The sequence below is a fragment of the Clytia hemisphaerica genome, unplaced genomic scaffold (genome assembly GCF_902728285.1).
Source record: "Clytia hemisphaerica strain Z4C2 unplaced genomic scaffold, Clytia hemisphaerica genome assembly, whole genome shotgun sequence".
Taxonomy (NCBI): Eukaryota; Metazoa; Cnidaria; class Hydrozoa; order Leptothecata; family Clytiidae; genus Clytia; species Clytia hemisphaerica.
This window is the reverse complement of record NW_027104238.1, coordinates 517,209-539,806: the sequence shown is the minus strand read 5'-3', so window position 1 is coordinate 539,806 and position 22,598 is coordinate 517,209. Positions and strand designations below refer to the sequence as shown.

General features: G+C 34.7%; 1 protein-coding gene across 1 annotated transcript in view; it reads right to left on the bottom strand.

The window, feature by feature from the left end:
• Positions 1-15,277: 15,277 nt before the first annotated feature.
• The window catches only part of LOC136816108 (dynamin-binding protein-like), a 37,697-nt gene continuing 30,376 nt past the window's right edge, over positions 15,278-22,598 (bottom strand). The window contains exons 19-25 of the mRNA XM_067072547.1: positions 20,668-20,772; positions 19,323-19,454; positions 18,652-18,822; positions 18,019-18,201; positions 17,314-17,481; positions 16,431-16,607; positions 15,278-16,014 (exon numbers count right to left, since the gene is read on the bottom strand). Of these exons, the coding sequence (XP_066928648.1) occupies positions 15,331-16,014; positions 16,431-16,607; positions 17,314-17,481; positions 18,019-18,201; positions 18,652-18,822; positions 19,323-19,454; positions 20,668-20,772 (1,620 nt within the window). The 3' untranslated portion in view covers positions 15,278-15,330. The remainder of the gene's footprint in view (positions 16,015-16,430; positions 16,608-17,313; positions 17,482-18,018; positions 18,202-18,651; positions 18,823-19,322; positions 19,455-20,667; positions 20,773-22,598) is intronic.

Sequence of the window (22,598 nt, the reverse complement as noted above, 5' to 3'; positions counted from 1 at the left end):
GTATATTCGCTGACGTCAGCACGGGTTTTAATTGGTTTAAAAGATTCGAAAAAGAAAACGAAAGTTCTTTTGAGTTATGAACGTTTATTTTCGAACGTTTTTCTGACGTTAAGACATTAGCGTCTTCTTTTTCGAACTCCAAACCAGAATTGACGTCACAAAAACAAAACAAAACTCAGCGTTTTTTAAAAAGAATTTTATCAAGTCTTTTGTCGTTCTCTTTAAGTTTCATTATTTCTTAAATTAAGAAGTCATTGCAGAGGAAACAGAAATTCACCAAATTTAGAAAAACAACAACTTCCTTTCTCTCTCTCAAATGAAAAATGTTCAACATTCAAAAATACTTCAAAAATCACATACCATATATTTCATCACATTCAAGGAAAAGCATTTCATTTTGAATTTTTCACAGAAAAACTTTTGAAGAATCTCTCACTGTGCATAAAAGGAAGAAAAGAGAATGAAAAAGTTGAAAATTAAAGAGAAAAGAGGTGGTGAGCAAACGTAATTAAACATACCATACAACAAATAAACAAACTTAAACAAAAAAGAGAGTGAAGAAAAAACCATGCGACATCTTCGCAATAGAGTATCGTGGAAACATGCAACCACCTCACCACATAGTAGCAAACATTGACAAAGATATATAAGAAGAAGTAAATTTTAATTCAGATTCAGCTGTTATTTACAGTGGAAAATTATTGCCAAACTGAAAAGCTATATTTCTTAAAAGAAAACCAACATCCAGAACTTTTAAAGATATCCAGCAGGGCATTCAAACTTTGCAAATTGGCTGTATGGTACCATATCAAAATAAACAACCTAAATTTTCTTCTCAATTAGTGAAAAAAAATCAAAGTCCATATAAAAATATAGTCCTAAAGGAGCAAATGCAACTACGCTTGTTTTCTGTTTTCATCTCTTTCTCATTGACCAAGGTCGAACTTTGGACTTACTTTTTCAAGAGTTTCTTTTGAATTATAAATCGACAAAAGAATAAGAAAGGAGATAACACAGCAAAAAGGGTTTTTGTTCTTATTTGAAAAATTTATTGATAAATTGGTAAAAAAGAGAGGCCAGATGCTTATTGTAACAGCTTATTGGTTTTATTTATAAGAAGTACGAGTGGTTTTGAAGCATTGTTCTTGTTTTCAAAAGCAGAGAAGAGAAATTTGGGCAAATGAACAAATTTTGGTGCAATTAATATCCTGTTTTCTTAGCGATTTATTATGTTAATTGTCGAAATCAAAAATAAAAGAATGAAATGAGAAAAGAAAAAGATAAATTGTTCTAACATTCGAACTGGCGTATGAGATTGAAAACCATTATCACCTTTTTGGAAATAAGTTTCAGGTCTGTTTTTTCATACAAGAACAAAGTATATGAGAACATCTGCCTTCAATACCAAAAATTTAAGAGCATATCTAAAGCTTTGCAGACTCTAAAATATACAAGTTCATAGGTTGTATAAGTAAGTTTAAATTCAGAATATTTCAAGAACATTTCTAGGCCTAAAATCTAAAAAGTTCTTGATGTTCTTTTAAAAGAAACGTGTATCTAAGAATAAGGAAAAGTAGATCGAACAACACTGAATAGTGCTTTTTGTAAAGGGTGGAACTCTTTCAGATAAAAGGGTGAGTGAGTGAGAGGATAGAACAACATGTAATAACAAAATCTGTCTTTGTGAAAAGTGAGAATTAAAGCATTCAGTGTTTCTCACATTTCTCATGTTAAAGAACAAAGGGAAACAAAGCCGAGACTAATTTTCACGTGAAGAGCTAAATAGAAAAAAGGGTTTTGTAACACAATGAACAAAGGACACATGCTAGAGTAAAGACTTGGATGAAAGCAGCATAGCAGACTTTTTCTTTAAAGAATTTTCAAAAATACACTTTCACCAGCGAGTATAGCCTTCTAATAGTTTCCAGGGTTACCAGCTTAAAAACAGTTCACTTAACAGTTTCTGACGTCCCGAGACTGAACATTTGTCCCAGTGTGTTGTTGTTATGTTAAAAGTAAATATCCTTACTCAAAATTTGAGGTATTGCTAGTTTAACTTAGTCCAGGATCTGGAGCTCAACTATTTTTTGCCTTTGATAATCTGATGGTGGAAAAAATATCGCAGCGCCATCATTCAAATCAGAAAGCGAAGATAGTATACGGCAGATTTTCTGACTAAGTTTAACTTGACTCGTCACTAGTTTTATAGTTATAAACTTTTCATGTCAAAAATTTGCTTTTTGAAAAGTGTTATCAAAAATACATTTGAATGCTCAAAATAATTTGACAACCCATTACATATCTTGGAATTCGAACTAAGCAGACAGAAAGACCACCAAGGTAAACATCTGTCACAATAGATATTACAGGACGCTAGTAAAACAGTGAAGAAACTTGACAGTTCAAGGACCAAATAAAAATGACTTAAAAAAGAAGAAATAGACTGCCCCATTTTTTGAGATCAGTCTGAAACTTGTAAAGTTTTAGAACCAGCTTTAGAAAAAAGAAATTTGATCTTTTCTAATAGTTACTTTTTGCCTATGCATATTGAATATCAGATGATGCAATGAAAATTGAAAAATAAACCTGTGGTTGACAAAAAAAATATTACGTAAACTTAATCCATTAAGAAATGCAAATAAGAAATTTAGCACGATCCTTAATCATGTAGCTAAGTGAAGTTGGCATGATGAAATATTAACAAATTGCCAACATGCAGAGACATCTTAAAATGGTCCTCTTAAAATAGTCTTTAGTATTGCAAATACTATAATCGGTTTGAATAGATTTTCTGATGGAAAGCAACAACAAAGATTTAGGTTCCGCTTCTATAATGCAGCCATTCAAGAGGAAGGGGTGCTTAAATCATAAATAAGGAGAAACATTTTGGCCTAAAACTCATTTCAAGCCCCCGAAAATCAAAACTGCCTTGAAAATTTCATGAAAAAACCCACCCTATTCAACCAAGGAACAAGGATGTATGTAATATTGAATCCAAATACAACCAAAGTCTCCAGGCCACCCAAAAGTACAGAAATCAAAATTTTAAATTGAATTTAAATATCGAAAGTTCAAGCTATTCTTACTTCCCCTGCTAACTTCAATTTTTCTTTGAACAAATCATTATTAGGTGAAAAAGAAACAAATAAACATTGATCATGATGACTCTCTTACTGTTTGAGGACTAAGACTGTTTGAGGGGTAAGCAATCCTGTCTAGGCTGGACTTAAAGAAGATTTTTTTCCTGTAAAACTTCAAACAATAAAAAATCAAAACTCGTATCTTGTTTGTCTCAAGCGAAAGAATCGTAAATTTCCTGCTAGCACTTCTGTTTTTTATTCAAAATTACCTAAATGTAAACAAACTGTTAACCCTTCCATGGACGAAAATGTCATAAATCGCCAAAGTAAAAAAAAATTCCGACCGACCGACCCACCTCCAAAATCTAGGGTCGGGTGACGGCAAACCAACAATTTCTTAAGTCCAGCCCTAATTACCTGCGCTTTCTCAGGGAAAGCTGGCTTTTGAACTTTTATTATACTAGTACATACTATGTACTTGCTATTCATGATATCAAAAAACACTCTGAAAGAACTAGGAGTCAAAACAACTCACCTTAGCCTCCAGGCATAAACAAAAAGCAAATTAGAGGTGGTCATCTTATTTCTGTTCTAAAAAGTCAGATATATGTACATATAAACTCGTCGTACCACTGGAAACCTACATTTTCCCATATTTCTAAACAATATTATAAAAGCATCTCTCAAAGTCATACAAAATCGACAACATACAACTAAAACAGGGAATTGGCTTATCTATGCCAAACAGAGTAAACAGAAAATATCAATTCTGTTTCCTTTCAAATTTATTTTTTTCAAGACTTGACATTGAGAAGGAATATGCTTGTAAAAAAGGAAATATTCCTGTTTACAGACGAACAAGTTGTAAAATCGCAACAAGTAACAGCCCAGACAGCAGAGTTCAAAATCTCAGAAAATAAGCATGCTTCCGTGATTCAATTCAAAACTTGAAAATCTGGCATCTTCACACCTAACAGGAGGTTTCAAACTAGAGATATGTGCCATCACAAGTGATTTAATAAAACACAAATAAAATGGAACGTTCGAGTAAAAGGAATGATGCGGAATGTTCATTCTTGAACATTCAAACATTAACCTTTGGACACAAAGAGGCGCTCGTGAGCGTCCATGAACATTCCCAATAATCAGGGATGCTTCTGAAAACTAAAGAGGGACCTTTGACTAATGTGGTAAGAGGGGTCATGCAAAAAAGTTTTCCATCAGCCATCAGAAAGGCCTTCAACAGTACATGTGACAACTGCCAAAAGAAAGGTAGGAAGGCCAAATAAAATTCAAAATGTTGGCAAATAAGCTTTTAAAATTGAATCTATATCGCTGCCGTCAAGGGAAAAGGTTCATGCTCAAAATAAGAGAAAACAAATTTTTTTTACTTTGTTAACTTAAAATTTAGAGATTAAACCTTTTCTCTGGTAGTTAGCATCCCTCTCCACAACAAGAAAAGGGCCAATCTTACAATTTAAAGTTAGACAAGCTACATGCTGAATGGAACTAACTGAAGATCAAAATAAGAAAACAGGAAAAAAATGTCAACAATTGTAAGAAATGAGACTTAAAAAAAAGTAAAATAAGTTCATAGCACTTTCCAATCTTGATATATCAATCAAAAAAGCTTGTTGATTTCATTATAAAGCATAAAGCAAAACTCTCTAATAGATTCTGGTCTGTAAAATACCAGTCAGGGTCGCTACAGGTTTGACAAGTTGAAAATTCCAGTCTTCATATCTTAAAAGCCACATTTTGCTATATTTTTAAATTGAAGATGTTTGAAATTTTACATAATATCAGGAAACAAATTCCAGACATTTTCTCAAAATATCATTCATCCATTAGTAAGGTTTTCAGTTTTTTCTTGACTTTGAAAGGTCAGATTGATGAATACAATAAAGAATAAATGACAAATATAAGATGAACATAATGTAACGATTTGGTTAAGAGCGAAGCAAGCAGATATATATTTTAGGAATTTCAAATGCCAGGGATAAAAGTTTCTCATTTAAAACCAGAAAGTTTCCTAGTATTCATATAAGACTATTTCCTTCAAATTCCATATTTGTACAGACAGGTATGCCCATTGCAAACTTTTTCCAGACTTTCCAGACACTTCCACACTTTTACCTAATACCCGACATTTCTGGTAGACGTAGCAACCCTGCCAGTAAATCAGGATAACTAGCTCAAAACTTTAATTTGAATATCATTATCTACTGGTCTAGATTTTGAATTCATACATTGCTTAGCAGCAGGTTTTAGGTGCCGCCTCAGAAATATTTGGCAAATATTTTAGGTGACCAAGCCAATGACACGTCAAATCTTTTGTGTTACATGAAAGATACCTTCTTCAAACAATCAAACAAATACAACAGTTAGTTTAGTTTATTATTGATATATAGAATGAGTGCAAATGCCCTAACCTAAGAAATACATAATAAACTAAGTACTGAAGTTTCATGTCAGATTATCAAGGTTTTGTAAGTTGGGGTGCAAATTCCTTACCAGACAGATTTATTTTAAAGTCAATGCAGCAAGATTAAAGAATTTTTACAGATAATATATCAGGTACCAATTTTTCAGTTTCTAGCTTTGAACCATTTTATGTTCTATGTAGTACTCTCAGGAATTGATGTTGTGTTGAAAATTTTTTTCACTTTTTCCACAGTTTACATCCTATAGTGAAGACATGCCACTGCATAAATCTTTAGAAATAATTATGAAGATGTGCCATTGAACAATTTTTATATATATAGGTCAGTGCATACTCACTTTTTAGACTAGAGACATTTCATCATAATGAAGTTGATGATGAAAAAAAAAACAAGTTTAGGAAAAAATCACCAAACATAAAATCTAACCCCCAGGTCTATCTGAAAAAATTTAGGTGACCCCTGACATGGTTAGACCATGACCTCTACCTACAGGCTTAAATCAGGTAAAAGTTGTTGTGCGACCTTTAAGCCCCCTCAATTTCTGGGGAAAAACAGCGTCAACCACTTTTTAAAAATTCTTACTCTTACACAAAAAAAATTGGAAGAAACTAATGAAGCAATTTCAAAAGTCCAAAAAAACCCATTTCAAGCCAAATTTGCCCCAGAAAAATTTAGCTTGAAAATTGATCTCCATCACTTTTTTGGGTATAATAACTGTTATTTTGCTTCACTATGTGAAAATTTTAAAATTTTAAAGAAATTGAACTTAATCGAACTTAAAAAAAAAAGACATCTTAAAAATAGTTAGATTAAAGTTTGATGACATCAATTGAGCTTAAAATTGAACTTAATCAAGTTTAATGGAACCATAATTAAAAAAAACCCCTAGCCTAGAACCACTGTGGGAGCAGGCGCAAAAAAGATCTGAGTTTTGATTCATCCTTGAAATAAGATTAAGAATCGGCGCCAAATTTTTTTTGTCTGAAAGTGGCAACCAAATAGGCCACTATTTTCAGGGCGTTCTTGGCAGTCTTACCTCCCCCTACTTGTGCGGAGTGGATAGCAGAATTAAAAGATCAGACTACATAAAGCTAGGTGCGAGCTGTAATCAATTCAATATTTTTTTCCTTGAAAGAGATTACGTTGTGCGCTTAGATAAGATTTGTCAAACATTTCTTGTTGTCGAACTTTAATGTTTTGTCACACTTAAAATCAAATATTACTCGCAATTTTAGCGACTTTTGAAAAGTTCGATTGTAAATACTTTATTTATCAAACTTTTGTCGTTGGATAATCAAACTGTTCGATTAATTACTGTCAACTGCTCCAACTTGGGACCATCTGACAAAACATGGGACGGCCATTCCACCACCATTTCACCGAACCTCCAAAGTCATTTGATTTGAGTTAATGAAGCGCGTATTAAAAAATACACGATTTCTCTTTCGTATCGAGTAGGCTTTTAAATCGAAATATGCACGACTACAATGCACACGCGACTGTCTGTAACGAAGAAGAACAAATTAGTGGCAAAACGATGGAGCGTTTGACGTCACTCGCATGGCAAGTTACACACTTGTTATTTGTTAATCCCATCGGGCAATAGGCGGTTAGGCCACGGGTGTTCTCTCTCTTCTTTAATCAGTGTCCGGTCATTTTGAATGAAAACAAAAAAGTTAAAAGGGCGCGCTATCAGGGAAAGTTATCAATATGTTATGACAGAAAGTATGATTGATAAACTTGGTGGAGTTATCAAAACAAATTTGTTGTCAAAGAGATTTAACAGTAAGTGAAAATTGACCTTTTTTTAAAGAGGCAGCCATGTTGAATAATGGCAATTGGCCGCGGCACAAGGCAAATGCCGCGGTAAAAGCTGCCGTAAATTTGATTATTCCTTGTTTGCCGCGGTAAATTTTCTGACAAATGTTAATAAAATCAAAGAAACTTCAAACGTGCCAAATCGTTCTTTGTTTTCTGATCGTATAGGAGACGTCTAGTACTTTGGATGACATACTGTAGGCTGTATAGGAGTTTCTCAAGTCAAAATTCAATTAACAAAAAGATGCCGCGGCAAAATGCTGTTTCGCCTCGGCAAATTTGATAAAGAGCATTTTGCCGCGGCAAAAAAATGCCGAGGCAAAAAATGCTGAATTGCCAGGGCTGATAATTATGTACTCCAGCATAAAAACAATGATACAGCCATGCATAATTTTTAAAATATGCATGATACAGTAATTATGCATGGCTGTATCATTGTTTTTATGCTGGAGTACATAATTATTCAACATGGCTGCCTCTTTAAAAAAAGGTCTATACAGGCCAGATATCATGGTCCCATGTTTCGACCAACCGTCCCAAGTTGGAGCCAGACTAGCTACCGTGAGATCGGGTAAGACGGTCATCGAAAAATTCTTCTATTCGCGTCACCTGCCCGCATCAAATTTTCCGCTGATTTTCCGGTGCGGAGATGCAAAAAAAAATCTGGGAAAAGCAATTTGTTCTTTTAAAGTATAGCTTTCTTCTCAATTGCTCTGGCGACTATCGAAAAATTGTTTTGCTCGCGTTACCGCCCGCCCTGCACCGCCCCGGGAATGTTTTTGACCGCCCGTCCGCCCGCATGCATTTTTAACACCCGTTGCGACGCGAACAGAGCATTTTTTCGATGACCGCCTAACTTGCATCAGTGGAGGCTAACATGCATAGCCCTCAAATCACAAATGAATGACCTGTCTGGTCATTAAAATACAAAGTTAAATCAAAACAAAAATGGTAGAGTAAAGCTGCTGGCTGCGAGCGAAGCTGCGTAGTTCATTTGTTTTGAAATTTTGCTGCTTTGATTGGTCAGTCATTTGATGGCTATGCATGATAGCATCTACTGATGCAAATTACCCACGGTACCACCAAGCTTGCCTTTTTGATGTTTTAATTTATGCAAACTTGTCAAAGAAAGCTTTTATATTTACAAAAATCTTTGAAAAACTGACCATGACCTTACATTGGTTGATGTAAGTGTTTTTTTATTGGTGCTCAGCCAGCTACCAGTAGGAGTGTACGGCCAAAATACAACAAAATCAAAACAAAACAAACAACAACAAACAACTTCTATATCTAGTCAGACTGTCAGAATACGATAGAAGAACAATTTAAAAAAGAATAAGAAATAAAATATTTGATATACAGAGACTTTTTGAATGTGTGATCTTGAGTAAAAGCGCGGGTAAAATACTTTCCTTCCATGACATTTAAACAGTCATCCTGTCAATCCATCTTCTTTTCTTCTTGCTCAGCTTTTAAAGATTTTCCTAAAAATCGAAGCCTTCTTCTTTCACACGTTGCTGGAAGGTCGGAATCGGAAATCGGATAATCGGATTTGCTGTTTTAGCGCGAAACCAGCACAACGGAAAAAAGGGCGGGAAACTGTGTTTGCAGAAAAAAGGGTAGGGGTGTTCGGACTACACCTTTATAAAAACTATAAAAACATTGCATCCACAATCAATGAAGGAAGGATAGTAAACAAAAAGGCATTACTTCGGACAAGGCTAGAACATGAGGAATTCGTAAAAACCTAACGTTTATTGACTTAATTGATTAAATTCATGACCCGCCATGCCAGAGAATAGGGTAGTCCAGTCCAGTGTTGCTGACGGAACGCTTAATCATTTTAATACGTCGCGACAATAGGCTGGAAGGCCTCCTGTAACTCTGGTTATTTTTGGGCCAAAAAAAAATATTTTTTTTGAAAAATGAGCTTTTTCATATTTAGCACACCGTAATTTAATTCTACTTCTTTGTACAAAAAATTAGAAAAAAATAATGAACAGATTTTTCAAGTCCAAAAAACTGGGGGGGGGGGGCACTCAATAATTTCTAAACGACGACAGGTGTGCTTATTAAATTTTGAAATTTTTCCACCCCACCCCCCGCTTATTCTAACCCCCCCGGCTATTAAGTACCCGAGAGAAAGACGCCGATACACGATGTACAAAACAAAACAAGAAGAATGGGTGTAAAAAACAGATTTTTACTGTCAGACTTAAATATAAGATATTATCCTTCAATATTGGTGTATCATCGTCCCCAAAACACACTCTTAAAGTGCATCCAGCTAAAAGGAGACCCTTACAGTGCATTTCAAGGGTCTTGAAAAATCTACCCTTAAGTGCGGGACATGCCGTGCAGTAGCGTAGACAAGAGGGGTACAAAATTTGCGTAGGAGAGCAGAACTGGACGGTCATGTCAATGTAGCGTGTTTGATTTGAGGGGCGTTTGAAATTTTTGGCTTGTTTTTTGCTTATCTTTGATTGAAATATTGGTTTTTTGCTGATTATTTGGTTGTTTTACTTGCTATTTGTTTGGAAATATCATGAGTCAAGGTAGAGTCCTAAGAAACTCTTCTGATGCTGCCAAGCATGAAGACATTTTAGAGCAGAAACTACTTGAGTTTGGGAAGAAATTGGCTACTAAAGAAGATATTGCTGACATTAAAAATCTATTTACCAAGTTGTACAATCGTCTTGACGAACAAGAAAAAAGGATTCTTTCTCTTGAGGAAGATAGCATTCATCATGAAGATAGAATTGAACTTCTAGAAAAGTCAGTTTCTGAACTCAAAAACAAAGTCAATATTTATGTGATAAGAATGCTGTACTTTCAAGTTCTGTAGATTTCTTGACAAAACAAAATGACCACCAAGAGCAATATTCAAGGAGATATTGCTTAAGAATCAACGGCATGGAAAAAGTCGGCTGACGAGTCCGCTGATAAATGTGTAAAAAAGGTTGTGGATCTTTGCAATCACTTGAACTTAAACATTTCTGCTGCTGATATTGATAGGGCTCATCGTGTTGGTCGAGAAAAGCAATCCATGATTGTCAAATTTCATTCGTTTGGGAAACGCACAGCTTTGTATAAAGCTAGAAAAAGTAATGCTTTAGACCAAAACATAAAAATACGTCTCGACATCACCAAAGCAAGGCTTGACCTTTTAGACAGAGCTAAGGCATTAATCATTGACGATGGGCCAGTGGATTTTGTGTTTGCAGACATAAACTGCAACTGTGTTGCACGCTTAAAATCTAAAGAATTCAAGTTTTTCAATGATATCGAGTCCTTCAAACAGAATATTTTAAACAAGTAGTTTTTTTTTCCTTTTCTTACATCTGAAAGTTTTTTTTTTGTGTTTATCAAACTTTTTTGCAACTTTCTTTCTTTTTTTGCGAAATTCAATCATTTTATGATGCCCTTTCATCTAAGTAATTACTTAAATTACTTCTCACTAACCACCGCGATGGAATCTTTTTACGAAATGATTCTTTATGCATTAAGCATTTCTTTTCTCTTTTTACAACTTTTTTCGGAATTATATTTTTCTGTTTTTGTTTTATTTTTTGACTTGGAGAGCATTATGAGCAAATTTCTTATGTCATGTTGTTTGATGGTTGTTGATCGGAGTTTGTCATGGGGGTAAGTCTTAGTCAGTACAGAGCATGCATCGGATCTTTCAATATTTTACACCTTAAATATCATAAGCTTAATCCCTCCTGTAGTTTTTTCATCTTACAAAATTTCCTTTTTACACTCATATTTTTATGCCTTATTTTGTCCGGAGATATTGAGGTTAACCCTGGGCCGGAGAGGGAAACCACGCTAAGCATTTGTCATTGGAACCTGAATAGCGTCTGGGTTGAAGATTCTATGGGAGATTTTATTAAGATTAAACAACTTTCTGCATTTCTAAACAATTTTCAGAGCTAGTGACAACGATGGTGTTGTTCTCCTTAACCGATTAAGGGTTGGTTTCAGTCATCTTCGTGAGCATAAGTTCAGGCATAATTTTGCAGACACAGTTGACCCCTTCTGCAACTGTCGACAAAATTCAGTAGAAACAACACAGCATTTTTTGATGCATTGCTCTGATTACTCTAATGACAGACTTGTGATGTTTGACAGCCTTCTTCAACTTGACATAACGTTGTTTCCATTTAATCCCAAAACATTGTGTAGAATACTTCTTTATGGCGACCCCGATTTTAGCATTGTCCAAAATCACGATATATTAAGTATAACAATAAAATTTATCTGTGATACAAGCCGTTTTGGGGGACCGTTATTTTAGTCTTTTACTCTAACTGCTCTCCAAGCTCTTTTTGTTTTTGTTATTTTATTTTTTGTTAGTATTTATCCTCTGTAGTAAGTTTTTTTTTTTTTCCCATGCATTTATCAATTGATTTATTAATTTATTGTTAGCTTAGTTTGGGTTCCTTCCTCCTGGCGGTATGATCTGGTGGTCCTTTTGCGGGAGGTTAGGAACCCTTAGTTTTGTACTATTTGTTCGTGTTACATATACTATAGATAAAAAAAAAAAAAAAAAAAAAAAAAAAAAAAAAAAAAAAGGAGAGCAGATTTTTATGACACAGTAATTATATCTTTTTATAATATGAATAGATAATTATTGTGTCATAAAAATCTGCTCTCCTACACAAATTTTGTGTCCCCCTGTCTACGCTACTGCCGTGGGTCAAACTATATGAGTGCCAGCTGATTGAATGAATGATTTTTCTAAAGGATTTCAATAGGTAACAATGAAAAAGTTATTATACCAGAAAGTTCAAAATTATGGAAGGAAAATTATTACTTGAACAGAATAATTGTTACAATTGGAAAATCATTTACTAAAATCCTATAAAGAAAAAGGTATAAAAATTCTATGGTCAAATTTTTTGAAAAACAAACGAGGGGAAAAAATATTACTAAAATGTACTCTGTGTCTTTTATATTCATAATATATACACCAAAAAATTACATTACATGGAAGAATTTATAGAAAAACAGTATGGTTGTTCCCAGCTAGCACACAACGTTGTTTCAACGTTCATCTAACGTTATATGGACGTTGTGAAAGTCAGATAAATGTCCAAAAATACGTTGTGTGCCAGCTGGGTTGTGACTTTTTCCAAGACCAATTACAGATTTAGATGGGAAATTTTTAAAAGCTTGACAGCTTTAAATTCTGAAATTTTAATGAAAATTTTACGAATGAATACGGATTTTCAAACCAGCTAGCAAAAAAGAAAGTTCGATTTCAAAACGATATCGAAAGCAATGACTCGAGATTTTAGCTGGCTCTCTCTAACACGAAGTCAAACGGGAAAATCTAATTGATCGGATCGGAATAGATGAGATCGTAGGTTCATAATTGTTCATGTAAACACGAGAGATGTGTAGTGACACTTGGCATTTAGAACAAATATTCATTCATTAGGATTTTCGGCGTTTGAGTGCACTATGAAGAGAATTATTCGCTAATATCAATAACCACAGAACCATAACACTGTATGAAATTGAAAAATGATTTGAATTTATTGTGTTAGTTTTGAACGCGTATTGCGGTACTGTCTTGACAGGTAACTCCGTTCGAAGAGCCCTGTAACCATGGAAACTCCAATCACATCCCATCATAGAAAACAACAACAAAGAATAAAAAAGTGCAACTAAAAAAACAATAACACATCTATAAATCCAATGATATTACCCACCCAAAATAATAAATTAAATTTAAAGCGAAACAAATTACAAATCATTTGAAAATTTTACAGTACGTTTTATTTCAATTCCAAAAATTAAAGGGACATAAAAGTACTGACGAAATTTGTAAACAAACCGTATGCAGCGGGATACAAAATCGAAACAAATGTCACATGTCAAAATAAAAAATAAAAACAAACATCGCTGATTTTGATTGTTTCAATTGTTTTACAAGTTTGTTTTGGACACGTGATTTAAATTGTCCTCTTTAATGACACGTGTTTCGCGCAATGTTTACATTTTACTACTGTTATGTCCCTTTAAGAATAAAGCATTATATGTGCTGATCAAAGACTCGTTAACATTTTTTAATTTCAAAAAACAACGGCCGTATATTGGGCCCTTGCAACCCTTCTCAAAAACTGGTACCGTGCCAATAGATAGTGTTTTAAACCTGGTCAGTACGAAAACCCGGTCTTGAAGCCTCAGGAATCCCAAAGAAGTACTCTCGGGTACACAATAGCCGGGGGGATTGGAATAAGCGGGGGGGGGGGTAGGAAAAACTCTCAAAACTTAATAAGCGGGGGGGGGGGGTTGGAATAAAAATGTCCTGGGTGGAATATTTTTGAAAAGGAGGCTAATACAGCTGAATTAGGACAAAAGAGGGAACTTTCAAAAACATTTTCCCAAAAATTAATAAGCGGGGGGGTTGGAATAAGAATGTCCTGGGTCGAAAAGTTAATTAGCGGGGGGGGGGCGGCTATTAGGTACCCGAGAGTATTTGGTAACGTCATCAAAACTGAGTAAATCGACCTTTTTCTTTTATTATTAACAAATGCCTTCGAGACTACGGTTTTATGTTCCTCTTTCGAAGTAAGATTCTACTAACCTCTTTCAAACGGGAAAATGATCAAGACTTAGGAACATTGAGCTGCAGAGAGTTGTTCACACACTGAATACATCCCTGGACCAAGCTATATCCGCCATCTTTGACCGAAGTTAGTACCCGTAAAGAAGCCATTGCAGTGTTAAAAATTAATGTCTAACGGCTCTACATCATCAAAAGTTCTCGAGGGAAAGTAGATCTAGCGCTCTCGATGCATTTACACCGCTATTGAGTAGTACCGCCATTAGGGTACCACTTTTCAAAAAACTCCGATCAAAGATTTTGCTTCGCCGGGATTGAGAAACTTGGTCCAGGGTATATAAAGGTCAGTGATTGTAGCCCGATGAAAGAGAAACTTTATTATTTTGACGGTGTAGTGGAAAGGTCAAGTCTACTGCTTTAACGAAGACGAACGGAAAAGTTCTAGGCTAGTGAGTTTTAACCAATCAAGTTTCGTATTTATTTTCCGTTCATCTTCGCTATCTATGTAGCGAGGTTAAGGGCTCTGACCATAGTCAGAAAATTGATTTTAGTATCTGAACATAAAAGTTATGTTTTAGATTCTTTAACACTTTTAACAAAGAATTGCCTTTATAAATTGCTTTTTAATCAAATCCCTTAAGAGTAATTAAGAACTTAATTGCTAAAATGACGTTATGAACTTTAAAAAGACGTTAGTAATATGTTGCATCACCTTCTTTTATAAAAAGTGCTAAGTTTTAATGGGTAATTAACCTTTTTGTTTCGAACTTTTTTCAAACTGTCCGCAAAGAATTGAACTATTTTAAATTTTGCGGAAAATTTTTCTAAAAAGATGTGTCAAAAGTTATGACTGTTTTTTTAAGCAAAATCCAGATGAAAAATTGATGAAAAACCACTATTTTGAAGATTTCGAGACAAAGAAGAATTTACAAAAATTTTCCGCAAAAATTTTTATTGTTCGGTAAAAGATACACCATCTACAGCGAAAAATTTTTCAAAATGTTTTTTCTTCGCCGAAACTAAGCTCTTCAAAGTTGAAATACTCTTCCTCGCAAAAGTCTTCATTTTCTTCTTCATCAAACTTTTTCAATGCAATTTTTGAATTTTCAGATTCAGGAATAGTTTGTCTAACAGAAAATGTATAACATGCCATAGTCTTGTTGGTTACATCAGTCAGAAAACACATTTTAAACACGGCAATTATGAAAAATTCACTATGGTCAGAGCCCTTAAGCAAGTGTTTATCTAGATCGTTCAATGCGATATCGTAGACCTCTACATAAGATTTCACTTGCATGGTTTGCTTTGCCAAGTTATGTACAGGCCTACGGTATTGATCTATAGTCAAAATAAAGCCGTGCTTAACCTCGCTTATAGCTATCTATCGATACTCAACCTCCCTATTATTGCTGTGTCAGCACATTTGATTTCGATCAAGAAAAGTCAAATAATCACGTGGTATATATCCCTGTTGTCCATCATACTCGACATGCCACCATTCAGTGTTTCCCTTCTGATCATGTCTCGCTAAGCAATTAACTATTTGTCCCTCTCTAGCGCCCAGTTCACCAGAATTCAACGCTTCGAAATCGTATTCTAATATGTATAAGTCATCTGTAGTTTGATTGCCAACAGGATGAGTAGTTTTATCATTGATTGTTTGTTCAGAGTCTACACCAAGATGGCCCTCCATACTTACAGTGTCTTTGGTCGGCGAAGGCATGGAATAAAACATGGACGTCGAAACTGTATTTTCTTGGCTTGTATTTTCAACAGAATAAAATTTCGAAGAAGCTGATGATAATTCATGAGATGTTTGTTCATTTTGTTGTTGTAAATTATTCTGGTCATCTCCGTTAAAAGTCGTGTCCGGATTCAAATATGATGCCAGTATATATCCTTTCCGCTCTTCGTGTTCTACTAACCACCATTCGTCATTGCCGCTTTTATCACATTTCCGTATTACTTTAACACTGGCTCCGGTTTTTAAAGTGATTTCTGAATTGTTTTCCGCTTGGAAATCGAATAAAACGGTGAACGTGTCAGAGTTGGCGTGGTGAGGAGTCTTGGTCGGTGTTGTTGGGCTGCTGGCGTGTAGCTAAAGAAAATATCACATTCAGTTGGGCTGAATTAGAAAAAGAAAACCGTGTACACTTATCGAGGAGGTCCGACCTTTTGTTTTACGCATTGTTCTGTACAGGAATCCCGTGGATTCCATTTACTTTTAAATTCAAACCCCCATGTTTCTGAATTTGTAAAAGATAAAAAAAAACTATACTGCGAAAATAAGAAGCCGCGATATCTAGTATAGACATTATAGACAGTATAGACATTGTATACCCAATGGATTTTTTTTCCTGGAAAAAAACACAATTAGCATTCATGGCAATGATTATAAAGCATAAACCCAAACCAATAAATATTAAACAAAGACAGGCTAATGGGGCTGAAAATATGGTGCATTTACAAAAACTTAAAGAGTAGTTTAAACTTATGTCAGTATTCATAATATACCTTATCAGGCACGAGAATGGAATCTCCATCGAAATTCACGGATGGTTCAGATATGGTCGCTGAAAGATCCAGTAGTGTTCCTATTGGCGCTTCTACGTCGTTGTTAATATCGATTAAAGTCGGAGTGAGGTCCAGTTCCACGTTCTGCTTTGAAGAATCCAAATCCACAAAGAAACTCTAAAAATCAAGAATGAATTGATGATGATATTGATATTTTTTGCTAAATAAGTCATTAACGCTAATTACATTGTGACCCAGGATAATACTCATAAGTAGCCAGGTATTAGAAATAAATTCTGAACTTTAGACGGAAAGAAATGTAGCGAGCAACTAGCTTTTTCATTAAAACTTGACAGTTGAGGATAAACACCCCTGTAACGTCTTCCAACATTACGTCCCTTTTACAACAGCTGATTGCTGGTGGCAAGTGACGTATTGGTTAGAGAAAAACCAGAAACGTTATATAATTCTGTGAAGTCATTGCAGTGGAACATATCATGAATTTTTAGAAAAAACTTGATATAAATGATAATGAATGATCTACACATTAGTTGAACTAGGGTCGAAAATGAAGCAGGATACAAAGATAACTAAACAATTTGCGATGGGGAAAAATAATAGATGCTAATTAAAAGGTAATTAATAGGAAAAATGAACACAGAAGTTTGGCTGTGTCCATGGCGTTCTAAATTCAGAACGCCATGGCTGTGTCTGTTTGTACAGAAGCCGAGAGAAATCGGTTCAAGGGCACAGAGCGTGCTAACAAACACATCCGACAATAACAAGATCGAAGGAAGTCGAAAAGGGGATTAGGTCCGAGATTACACATTGTGTGGCTTGATGGTGTACAGGTAATGTGCCAGCTAATTAAAATAATACATACTGTTTGTGGATCTTGTGGTTGTGGAGTAGCCTGTGGAAGCGTCGAAACTTTCCGCTCCTTGTTTGATAGTAGGGGAACGTAGGCTAGACTGTTCAATTTATCGGAAGCAACCTGTATTCGTTCTTGGTGGACCTCGAAGATTTCGGCATCTCTCTTCAGGAAAGGTAACTATGACGAAAAAGAGTTATTTGTTTGTTGGAAACCTTGCAGATTGTAAATTGTGAGTAGTCGTGCTCAAATAAACGGGTCGAAAATACACTACAAAAATACAGACTTCTCAACTAGATCGAGTATCCAGGGGGGGGGGGCAGCTTTTAAAAAAAGACCTCCTCAACATAGGGGGTACAAATTTTTTCTGGAATAGCCCATTCTAGACTGTGAGCAGCCGTGCTCAAAATAGACGGGTCGAAAATACACAACTTAAAATGGGCATAATTTTCTGAGCGGACATACAATTCTGAAATCTACAATTAATTCTGAGTCGACTGGAATAAAATTTATAAGCACTTGTTGACTTCTTAACTAGATCGAGTATGCCGTTTTTATGAAGTTTGTCCAATTTGAAAGTCTTTAACTGATTTTGTTTTCTGTTCTTGCTTATAGAGGGCTATATGGAGGTTTAGTCAATTATGGAAATTGGACACTTTCACGGATCTCTAAACAAAAAGTAATGTGCATAGTAATATGTCATATATGAAGACATACCTGCCACAGAGCATCCAATTCGAAGAACGTTTTAGTGAAATATCTTTTTCTTGCTTCAGTGAAGTTTTGTAGACAATACATGACAAAGGAAGAACTCTTTTGACACAAAACGGGCATTTCTTCCAGTAGTTGTGCATTCAACGCAGTGTAAACGTTCTCACTTTGTTGCAATTCTTGTTCGGTCTTTTGGTAAAAAACGAGAATGATATAAATGTTAAAGAGTGGATACAACAGAAATTCAGGCATTGCCAAATTCATGAGCTGCAATGTACATAGACCCCATGTAAGTGAGCGAAAAGATCATTTGCTTGAATATACATTATAAAATATGCAACTTGAATGGGGACTGGGAACTTGAAAAAGACACGTAAGAGGTCGAAATATCGTTTATAAAATATACACATATACACAATAGACAGACATTCAGCCATCTCGGTGATTTGATTAAAATGTACTATATTAGACTCTCGCTTATTCGAACTTCTATCATTCGCAGTCACCATTAAGGAAAAACCTTCTTAATATATATTTTTATAATTTGAATCTCTCTGTAATTCGAACAAATAAGATTCCCCGTTCGAGTTCGAATTGGGGAAGGTCCCATCTTGAGTAATCAACAGAAGATCAACACACCTGATTAATTTTATCTCTTTCTTTGGAATCTTTGGCTCGTTGCCATTTGTTCTTCACTCGATCATAATCAAGACATTTATCGTGTCGTTTCTGTATGAGACGGAAGGGTGCTTGAAATAACTGCATCAATTGTGAGAGTGGATCTGTTACGTGTCGCTTGATGAAGGTTAGCTAGAAAGAGAAAAGACATGCTTATGAAAATTTCTCCAATTTAGCCTAATGGACGTAATTTCCGCGACTATGATCGAAAGTAAACGTTCGATTTCGGAAACTCAATTCCTTATGGAAATCAAATGTTTTCTTTTATTATTTCTGAAATTATATAACTTAACTACACTCGCAAATTCTTCAAAGAGAAATGATTGTGATTATTCGTTACTGGTGGCCCTGAGGTGCACATTGGCGTTTTCTTCCGCAGCACTTCCCATGACCGTAGCTAACTTTAAATCTCCAAATCAATTAAACCATTTATTTTGCAAATAAGAAACAAATCAAAACCAAAGTTTACTAGAATAGACAATGATCCGAGACAAAACGCACACGGAATTCTTACCAATGCGTTCGTATAGATCTTATTTTGAAGATTTTATTCTCAACGAAGCAGAGCATGCTAAAGGAGCACTTAGTGACAAAAAGATTCAAAAACACTCCACCTCAGAGAGCATTCTTACCATATCATCCGTGTAGGTGTCAGTGATTTTGAACATTTTGTTATATCCACTGATGATCTCTTCATTCGCGTCTTCGCCTTCTAGCAATTGATGGAATGATTCTGCGCACTGTCTCTCGAACACTGAGCTCTCCTGCGTGATTGAAAGAGGTAGAAATGAGCTTACTACAGGGACTGATATGCACTTTTTTTTATGAAACACACTTTTAAGAAACATGAGGCTCAGAATGCCTAAAAACTAAGAAACATCTAAGAAACTGAGGCTGAGAATAAGAAAAAAACATTTTTTAATTCATTCTTTTTTAAGAACCTTCCTTCCAATCCAGCCTTCCATAAGACTGATTATGTAAAAAAGTTTAGAAACATGTAAGAAATATTTAAGGCTCAAAAGGCCGATTTCTTAAGAAACATTGAGGCTGCTTGGTAAAACTAGTTTCTTAAAAACAAACAAACGTAAAAGCGTTACTTCAAATAAATGCGTCGTATTAGAAAACACTGCTAGTACTCCCGTCGATGTCCGAAATAAAATTCGATAAAATTCTCCTAATGCTCTATCTAATCAGAGGAATGTAAAGAGATGGAAAAACAGCTTCTTGAAAACAATGGAAAAACGGCTCGTCATATACCAGGTCTCTTGCCCTTAAGGGAGTTTATGTCGAGTAAATAGGTTTCTTTTGTTGTCGCTATAAAAAATCTGCATAGTTAGCGTGGTGTGACAAAATTCTTTTGTTTCAAGCCTGATTATGCGCAAACTTTTAGGGCTTATATTTTGGGTACACCTCTCCTATACGAAAAGGTACCTATATCTTCTTGCTCAGAATTTCCTAGCGATTCTACTGATATAACCGCATCATGACCGCACCATAATATGGAAAGCTAGAGCTCGAGAAAATTATAACTTAATCTTGATTTTACTCGACTTCTGACAGTTTTACAAGAACCAATTTAATATCATTGCCTTAAGAATTTCTTTTGTTATACATTGGTAAAAATATTGCTCCTTATTCTTAAAAATTGAACTAGTAATCGGCAAAAAAGGAGAAACAAATTTTCATTTTTATCGTCAAATCATGTAGAAACCGTCCGATTTGTATGGCGAGCCGTCTTTTCATTTAATGACCTAATCAACGTTTTTACAATAGAATTTTCAATAGAAGTGATCGTTGAACTTTGAGTAATCAGAAAAGCTGTTTTTCCATCTCTTTACATTCCTCTGATCTAATCAATTGCCAAGCAGGGGTGTTTAAAACAGCTTTCATAATTTTTTGATCTTTTGTTAGACTGGAAGTTATACTCTCTATCGTTAGAGACCGTGCAGTGTTAAATTAAATTAAGAGAAAACTTACCTTAAAGTCCTCAACGAATTGGTTGATATTTTTGAGAATGGTTTTGATCAATTTTTCGATGGCGCGAAAACGTTTTTCTTCTTCGTTAAACTTCTCATCTACAGTCTACAGAGAAGAAAAGCCGAAGGAGTCAAAACAAATTTGAGGTATACCACCGTGTTGTGAGTTCCGTGGCGTGAGTTTTAGACTAGTAAATTAGTCGTTGAAAACAGACCCATATACAAAAAATCAATCTCCAAATAAAAAGAATCGAAGGGGTGAAGTTGCGTCTCTTTTCTGAATTATTTTCCTTTTCTCTCACGCGCGCTGAATATTTAATTAGTGTTTACATTATTTTATTGACAGTTTTATTATAAAGTTATAAGTAATAAGCGACTAGTTTACTAGTCTACGTGAGTTTTAATATTTAAAATTTCATGGAAAGTGTAACGAAAAGTATGCAAGTACAAGCATAAAGGTTGCACTAGACTATGCTATAGTCTAAGACGAGTTTCATCTAAGCGGAACAAACGTGAAGACGGGAATTTTTTACGGGAGTAGCTGTTGTCTTAGACTATATCAATTCGGTAGAAAAGCGGAAATTTTGGATTTTGGTTAGCGGTGTGATCGGCCAGCCCGGTTCGAACAAATGTAAACAAACAGTCGGGTCTGGCCGGAATTGCCGCCACCAATTCTTGCTGCTAATACAGATGGACCCGACTGGAAAATGATTCCAAAACATAGCGACAGAAAGTTAATCTGTAGGTGTGGAAATTATTTGTGCAATTCTTTAGCATTTTTTGAGTCTAGCCTATTAGTTAGTACTTTATTTTGTAACTTCTTTGCAACAAGGTGTTTTATGTAAATGGTTTGTTTTGAATTTATTTTTAACTCAGATTCAAGCAAGTCTATATCATATTTTTTTCAAGAAAGCTATAAATAAAAGAGAGAAGAAGAGGTAAAGCATTTTTCTCTTTTATTTTTATTTTGAAAGACTCATCTTTACGTAATGCAAACTTGCATCTACCAGGTTTATCTACAGTGTATGTGGTATATGTTTTGTCTAATTGCTCTAGGAAAATTTTATGAAGAGTGGTATTTTTCAAATCACAAACAGCTTTTTTACAAATTTAATGCATTATTTTTCTTTATGAATTTTTTTTAAATTTTCATAAAAGGCATAATTGTTGGTTTTGATTTTTTGTCTACAGATATAGTTTAAGCAAGCCAATATAATTTGTCGTTTTTTTACAGACTGCAAGCTTTAGGTAAATTTTAGGTTCGGTCGTGGTGTGCCTGTAAAACAACAAATCAAATTGGTCCCACCTTATAGTCTACCAAAACCAAGTCCAACACAGGAAAAATTCAATATAAATCATTCCATGACTTTTTAGTGAATTCACGGTGAAAAGCCGCAATTAATAATTCAAGATGAAAAGGTGAAATTTCACTCTGAATTGTCGAATTGCAGCTTTTCACCGTGAATTCACTAAAAAGTCAAGGTGAATTTTATTAATTTTTTTCCTGTGCCAAGTTGTCATATACTGATATAATTTCGATAGCTATTAAAAAGATGAAAGTTTCAAAATAATCTTGGTAGTTTCAAAATAGTGAAAAATTATACAAGTAGGTGCTAAAACTTTTTATTTTTAGAAAGGTGTATATAAACCTTTCCAATGATGTTGACACCAACTTGAATTGTGGACAAAAAAGCAACCATTCCTAGCAAGATGGCCATTAAGAAAGACTTTTGTTTATTTATCTTCTTATGAACTGCTATATGTCTGTATATGTTAATAGTTGCTATTTTGCCCTTCTGTATTCAATATGGGTATTTACTGTATATAAAAGGCATTATTTACAATTATCATATAATTGAATCATATTGAATATTTTAAATTTTGTTTTTTTTTATAAAGAAAGTAAACGAGTGATACTTTGATGGACCTACC